This window comes from Atta cephalotes (genome assembly GCF_000143395.1).
Source record: "Atta cephalotes unplaced genomic scaffold scaffold00008, whole genome shotgun sequence".
NCBI classification, from domain to species: Eukaryota; Metazoa; Arthropoda; class Insecta; order Hymenoptera; family Formicidae; genus Atta; species Atta cephalotes.
Window position 1 is genome coordinate 2,952,139 of NW_012130072.1, and position 7,891 is coordinate 2,960,029.

A 7,891-nucleotide genomic window follows, 5' to 3' on the forward strand; every position below is an offset into this window, starting at 1 on the left:
ACACACACACACACACACACACACACACACACACACACACACACACACACACACACACACACACACACACACACACACATACACACACACACAAAACTGATATATGATTTTTATTTTAATTATATTAATTTGATATTTTCTGATTTTATTTAATAATTAAAATATATAAATTGATAGATGTAAATATAACTAAATATATTATATATGTAATACATTATCATTTACAATATACATTTTTAGAGAGATAAATTTTCAATAATACTAACTTTTGATAATACATTATTATTATTAAAAATTATTATTATTAAAAATTATTATTATTATTATTAAAAATTGATATTATCAAATAAATCAGGTTCAAATTATATATCTTGTTATGTATATTTTATTAAAAAAACATTATCTATACAGAGTACAGGAAATCGAACTAGTAAAATTAGATTTCAATTTTTAGAAATAATTGTAAATAATAGTAAAATTCTAAATATGAATTAGTTATTTCCGTCATGTAACTTCTTTTGTAAATTAAAAAATGCGTTATATAAATCTGATATATATAATATTAGTGGACATAACAGATCGTGAATCGAGCGAAAAACTCGCATATATCGATTCCCCTTTTATTTTATTTCAAGAGTGTCGAACTCATCCGTGTCGTCGTCCGTCTCGCCAATGTCCGCGCAGGCATAGCAAATTCTACCGACATCGTCCCAGCACTCGGGACAATGAACGAAGGGACATCCGGGTGTCGTGCATCTATGGAATTGCGGACCTTTCTTCGGTTCCACTTCGCCGCAGATGAGGCACTTGTGACGTGCCCAGGTGAAGATCACCAACCAACCGCAGAGTTTTGGCCACTGCGTTCTCAGGGCGATCCAGGGATCTATGTCGTATTCTAGTCGATGAGTTCTGACTAAAGTCTTGACCCTGGCTCGCATGAATCTTGATATCGAAAATGAGATATGAAAATCGATATGCGAAGAATTGAGCATTTGTCGATTCCAAATTTTGTTTCATGACTAATTCGAGCACTATTGATTGTTCGTAAAATTCGCTATTTTATCCTCATCAAATAAATAGTGTTCGAAGTTATATACGTGATTCGATGTAAAAAGAGAATTGAATCTGTTATTCATAGAGAAGATTCCCAGATAAGATACATGCACGGAAAATAATGGTTGAAGTACTTTAAAATAGCTAGATCATACAAATTAAAATATTTATGTAATAATCGTACATTGTATTCCAGCAAATGAGAATGGATTAAAATAAATTGAAATTTTTTCTATCCGAATGCGTATTTTAAATAACGTAATTATTTTTTTTTAATTTAATTGAATTCAATTGGATTCAATTAGATGCAATTGGATTGAAAAACTGCATTTCCTATTCAAAATTTTGAATTGAACAGTATTCACAATGCACAGAAAAAGCTAATATTATTTTTAGATTGAAAGGCATAGAGATATGCTCCATGCAATTTCTATAAATAAATAGAAATGCATTCAGGATTGAAAAGTATTCATTTTAACATTCATGAATCAACAATTTTTCTGAAAATCTAAATTTGTTTCAATTCATTTCAATCCATTCTCGTTTGCTGGGACTATAATCAAACTGATTGCTAGACTACTTTACTTTTTTGTAGCATTGCTCGTCATGCTTGAACCTTACATAATTATTTTAACGGAAAAATTATTTTCAGATCTATCTAAATTTTTACATACTTCAGCAAAATTGTGTTTCTCGAAATAGTTATAGAGAACTCAAAACAAATACTTGTAGAATCTGCGAATTTAACCGTGAGATATTAATCTCTTTTCTACCTGGCGTGACCAAGTCTGCGTCTCAGGCTCTCATTATAAAGATACAATACACGCCTCTTCTCGCGTTTCCTGTAGAAGAACGAGCAGATTACGCGTCGCAGCCGTTGCGTATAAGCGGTGGTGAATAACAACATCCAAATAGCCAGATAGAGCGAATAGATCTTGAAGATTATGTAATTCGGTATTTTACTGGCTTTTGGTAGACACGCGCTGTTGGACACCACGGTCTTTATTCGCTTCTTCACGTTAAATCCGCGGATAACGCTACGTATCAGAGAAGCTATCATTCCAATACCGCGAACCTCCAAGGTCAAGTCGTGGTGACCCGCCTAGAAAAAATTCTAGTTATAGTTGTAAAGAAAGAATAAATAATTAAATTACATAAACGCTTTAAGGAAAATCGAGCGAAAATCTTAGATTCAGCCAGTTTCGCATGCTAATTGTTTATTATTATTACTGAAAACTTTCCTGATTACGTGTTCGTCGTAGATTTCCTCTTTTTTTTGTATTATATTTAAATAAATTAATCTTTTGTTAAAGTTAGCTTTTTTAAAAACTTTTACAAATAAAAGAGGATAAAAACTTGAATTTGGAATATATGTAGAGATGTTTTGAATCTTGAGCTTAAACTTAAATCTAACTAGAAGTAACAAGAATTATTGATCGATCGCTTTCCAAATCTCAAACCTGAATATATTCCATGTAGGAGTGTCTTCTGATTAAATCGAGTGCTTCAAAGAAAAGTCTGTCTATCAATATAAACGTCGTTACGCTGATCATCTCGAGGATCAACCTCACCGTTTGTCCTGTCAGATGCACCCGCTCGACTTGGCCCGGCCGCAAGCTGTATGGATCCACGAATTTCAATCTCTCGATTTTCTTTAGGGGCAGCAGGGTCAGACTATCGCGAGCCTTCCGTCTTGCATCGATTTTCCGAAAGTACGAAGTAATATATACATTGTCATGTTCGATGTCGTTCAAATATTTCTCGTGATACGTCTGAGCATTGAAGATGATTCTCAAGAAAATGAAGGACAGACATCTGGATAATTATGTAAAATATATTTTGTATGTTTTAATGATGAACTTTTAGGCCGTTTGGACAAATTTTATATATATATATGGAAAGGACAGTTTTACTGAAGCTTGAAAAATTTAGTTAGATATAGAAATAACTTTGTTGCATCATCAAAATAATTATGTAAAAAAAGAATAATGCTGCAAAGTTTTGACATTTTTACAACTAACTTGAATATTCTACTAATTTGAAGATTTGAGCTTTATAAATAATTATATTACACTCTGACATAACTATTTTGATGGTTCAACAAAATTATTTTAAAATAATATTATATTCAATGTAATATTCAATGTAATAATAATATATAATATTATAGTCAAAGTAATTTCTTAAGATCATCCAGCTCACCAACTGGCCATGGGAAAATGTATGAGAGATTAGCCAACGGAATCCACGCATACATTATCAGTTTCGTAGTCATGAAACACCATTCATGAAAATTCGCTGAAGAAGGCTTGAAGCTTAGCGAAACATACGTTATTGATTGTTGAATATATTATTTGGACTATAATAAATTTAATTACTTATGCGCATCACTTACAGTGCCGATTCCTAATTGTCCAATTTATTTATTATTAAATTATTTTTAGATCTATGTCTAACTAAATTTTTATTTACTTAAGCAAAAATGTTATTTCTGTAGACAAACAAGAAGCATTACATTAAAAAAAGGCAATGTTTAAAAGTATATTCTATTTTAAAGAATAAACATGTAATTCCATTGAAAGAAAAAACAAAAAGTTAAACTGTGCAAAATTTTTTCACATAATTTTCTTCTATTTTTATTCTAAGAAGAACGACAATTATGTCTGAGTCCTTAGAATCATTTGTATTCCTGCTGTTACCTTTTAACAATTATCATCACTGACTCAAAAACTTTTCTGCGTGCATTGAATTGGTGCATTACAGCCTTTGCAGCATCTGTTGCGTCATGAAGGTCGAGAATCACCGGCATTTTCTTTACTTTATACTGCAGTTTCGCGTCCTTGAGGCTTTTGCTAAAGGTGTCTCTGGTTCCTTTTCATGAAGAGGAGACAATATCTCGCGAAAACGTCGCGGAGGAATTGAATGAGTTCATTTCTAAATTTTTATCGATGCGAATGATATTCACTTTTTAAAGCAACGTAGCCTTCGCCAATACCGGGGTCTACTTTTCCTTCGGGATCGCAGATGTTGGAACCACCGAGGGCTTGCACCAGATTGCATACGAAGTTGAGTTTCATCGGCCAACACAGCAGCCAGGCCGCAAAAGAACTCACTTTATTGTAACACTTGTTGTAAGCATCAGCAAACATATCTCTGAAAATCAATTAAATTTTAATGAAAATTACCCAGCAAACGAGAATGGATTGAAATGGATTAAAATGGATTCAAATTTTCAGAAATACGGATTCATGAATGTTAAAATGAATCCTTTCTAATCCTGAATGCATTTTTATTCATTTATATTCTATGTGTGTGAATACTGCTTAATTTAAAATTCTGAATAGGAAATATAGTTTTTCAATCCAATTGAATTAATTTTCTTAAAATAGGCCATGAATACTATTCAATTCAAAATTGTGAGTAGAAAATCCATTGTTTCATTTAAAAATGCATCATGAATGCTATTTTATTCAGAATTATGAATAAGAAATTTTTCGTTTTAATTCAACTGAATTAAAAAAAAGTATACCGTAAAAATATATCATGAAATCTACTTCATTTAATACTTAAAAGAGACATAAAAAGAACTACGTAAATATGTGCAATAAATATTACATATGTAAATTCCTTATTTTTAATTAATAAATTAATCGCTTTTATGTATATTTTATATTAATACATTTCTTTTATTATATAGCTAACTTTTTGTATAAAAGTTTTAAAATAATAACTATAGAATTTTATATATGTATTGCTATTTTAATTTATTTAAACTTTTATATGTATAAACATTTTTTATATGATATTCAATCTACTTTTATACTTAAAAGATTCGGATGGATTGAAAATTTCCAATCTATTTCAATCCAATGAATATAAAAATTAATTCTATTTTCAAATAAAATTAATTTTTATATTCAAGATTATTTTTCTTGAAAATTAATGAAAGAATATTCTACATTATTTACTTATCTTCTTACAAAAAATCATATCATTGTATTGGTACTGTTATACCGTTCACCGAATTTGCATGAGAATGAATTCCTAGAAATCTATTTATGAGAAATGTATCTAAAAATTATTGCAACTACGAAATTCTCTGATTATGTTATTTAGATGAAGTCAATGTTAAATATCTTACCTGCATCGTTCAGCACCGTGGCTAAGCTGCTCTTCGCAGCGCGCCTCAATCTTCCTCTTGTACTTCGCCTCATAAACATCCGCCTCGGACTTTGCGTTCGCGATCTCTTTCTCATGTTTCTCTTCGATCTCGTCGCTTCTTCTCGTATCATCCTGAAGCTCATCCAAATAGTCGTTCTCCTCTTTCAGTCTCCTCATCTCCTCTTCGCCCTCCATTTCCTCGACTATCGGGCTCATCAAATCTCTCACCGAGGATAAAGTATCCTTTAGCTCATTCGTGTCTGTTTTCATGGCGAGCACTGCCTATGTATTATTAGATACTTTGGTTATATCGGTTGACTTTTTCGCGCGAAGTTTTATCGCACAAACAACTAATTTTCTTCTTCAAAATTTGCTTATTGCATTATTATTTCAATTAGCAGATACCTGTTGAAACGGCTTAAACATGAGGTCGAAACGTGTCTCGGTGAGATTGTATGTCAACTGCAGCGTGCAAGCGAAAGTTCTCACCACTTCTTTAGCGTTGTACGTTAAATTGAATATAGGTCCCGCTATTATATATCCCAGAATGATAGCCCTCAAAACATTGCGTCCAGATCGGCCAAGAAAAGTCGGTATAGTTAAAAGAGAGATGCATCTCACCTATTCAAATTGACAGAACGACGATTTCGATGCCAAATATTCTTTAACTCATGTTACAATTTTGCTGAACTATCTAAGAGTTTAGGTAGTAAATATTGATCTGAAAATAATCTTGTTAGATCATCAAAAAATAATGTAGACAATTTTATAAGACATTCAAACTGAGTAATGTTATAAAATGTTCAAAATGAGTAATGTTACAAAAAGTTTTGACTTTGAAAAAGTTTTCCAATTTGAGTGATAATTATTATAATTGATATTTTGATGATTCAGCAAAATTATTTGTTGGATTTAGAGCTAATTATCTAAATGTTTAGATACTTCAGGAAAATCGTTCTTTCTATGTAAAAACAATTTATATTTGTTAAATATTCTATATATTTCTCTCTATCATGATATAAGAATACATGTTTTAAAAATATTATTATATATTTTCTTTAAATGTCGCAAATTTTTCTAACGCAGCTAACTAAATATCTCCGTTTCAAAGTTCTCATATATAAATTGCATATACAATTATCATAACTACATTTTCTTATTATCATTGGAAATTACTTCGAATTGCACATTTACTCGACAAATATTTGCAATCCTATATAAGAATTGTGCAGACAAGATAACGTGTATAACATAAATATACATTAAAGCGCATTATAATGCAGTAAAATACGACAAGTTTCAATTTGTGAAATATTTAGGCAAGGCAAACACGTAGTTTCGATCCAGTTTTTATCAAGAATAGCAGTTAGATCAATATAGTAATTTAAACTCCTGGAGAAAAGAATGAGTTGCTTTCCAGCAACGGAACACAGTCATACATTGCGTGACATAGTAATACACAGTGTCGATTTGTATCTGAAACGTTGCTTAGCTTTTTTATTTCATCGTTATTTCAGAAGGAAATAAAGAAAAAGATCTCATACATCCAAATGTCTTCAACCTTGAAACCCTCTTACTACGAGTTTCACTTTTAGAAAAATAAATGGTAATAAAATACATGGTGTAAATTCTAGAAAAAAATAAATCGTAATGAAATACATGTAAAAATTTGATATTCGCGAAATGCATATAAATTATAAAACAACACACAGCATTTTAGATTTGTACGAGTTTGTTGACTTGTTACGATTGAAAAGCACGGAATCGTACACAGTATCATTTCTGTACATTGCTGAAAAGAATCTAGTATCTAAGGAACACATCAAGTTAAGAGAAAGTTAAAATGACTTTATTTTGCCATCATGAATGTCAAAATGTTGATTTTTTTATTATAAAATTTGATGTTTTATCGATGTTAACAATAAAAAAAATCATTTTATTTTCCCGTTGACTTTTGTGTGTACCTTGAGTATCTTTTACAGAGAGATATCAATGTTGATGCTTAATCGAGTACGTTAATAAAATAATGTATAAAAGTAAGATAAAAGATAATAAGTTAAATTAAGTGAAGTAAGAAAAGAGATTACCTGTATCGATGATGCGCATCCTATCGATAGCATCACGACAAGGATGGCTCCTAGAAAAATACTAGTATATGTGTCAAATTGTAGATCGACGATTATGCCTTCATATAACACGACAGCTGCGACGAATCCGAAGAGAAATCCGATAAAGGCCCTCGCTTTCCGATGGGTGCCGATCGGATCGTAGCAGATGTGAAACAGGGTTGGACATTTTTTCAGATAATATTTCAGGAAATTCCTTCGCATTCCCTCGATCAGACGACCGCAGAGATTAATCCGCTCCAAGCCGGACATCGTTTCCTTTTACGAAATATTAAAAGTCCACACTGATAAGCCACTTTGTCGCGGATTATGAAACGCGAAACTTTTGAGTTGATCTCTGAAATCAGACGAATGTGCACTGGTCGAATGGAATCGATTTTTCCTGGGAGCGGGAATTTTCTAAGAGGGTTTGTAGTTCGGACAAAAAGCACTTACATAATGCTTTTTTATTAGCAACTATATAGAAATCTAGCAATTAAAGAATTTTATAAATTATCAATTTTTTTTAGAAAATTAACAATTATACTAAAAAAGTATAATTTATAGAATTA

At 31.3% G+C, this 7,891-nt stretch overlaps 1 protein-coding gene across 1 annotated transcript; it reads right to left on the reverse strand.

Moving 5' to 3' along the window:
* Nucleotides 1–620: 620 nt before the first annotated feature.
* Nucleotides 621–7,592, reverse strand: LOC105627351 (DC-STAMP domain-containing protein 1-like). The gene is made up of 8 exons (XM_012208637.1): nt 7,302–7,592; nt 5,620–5,835; nt 5,195–5,496; nt 4,019–4,206; nt 3,753–3,924; nt 2,514–2,868; nt 1,827–2,155; nt 621–942 (listed from the first exon to the last, which is right to left on the reverse strand). Exons 1-8 carry the CDS (start codon nt 7,590–7,592, stop codon nt 621–623), a joined length of 2,175 nt encoding a protein of 724 aa, XP_012064027.1.
* Nucleotides 7,593–7,891: the final 299 nt, after the last annotated feature.

Excerpts from the sequence above, each read along its gene's own strand:
- LOC105627351 (XM_012208637.1), bottom strand. The coding sequence starts at position 7,592 with ATGTCCGGCTTGGAGCGGATTAATCTCTGCGGTCGTCTGATCGAGGGA. Across the intron at positions 4,207-5,194 it reads CACGGTGCTGAACGATGCAG|AGATATGTTTGCTGATGCTT; the intron begins GTAAGATATTTA and ends ATTGATTTTCAG. Across the intron at positions 943-1,826 it reads CGCAGACTTGGTCACGCCAG|ATTCATGCGAGCCAGGGTCA; the intron begins GTAGAAAAGAGA and ends TTCGATATCAAG.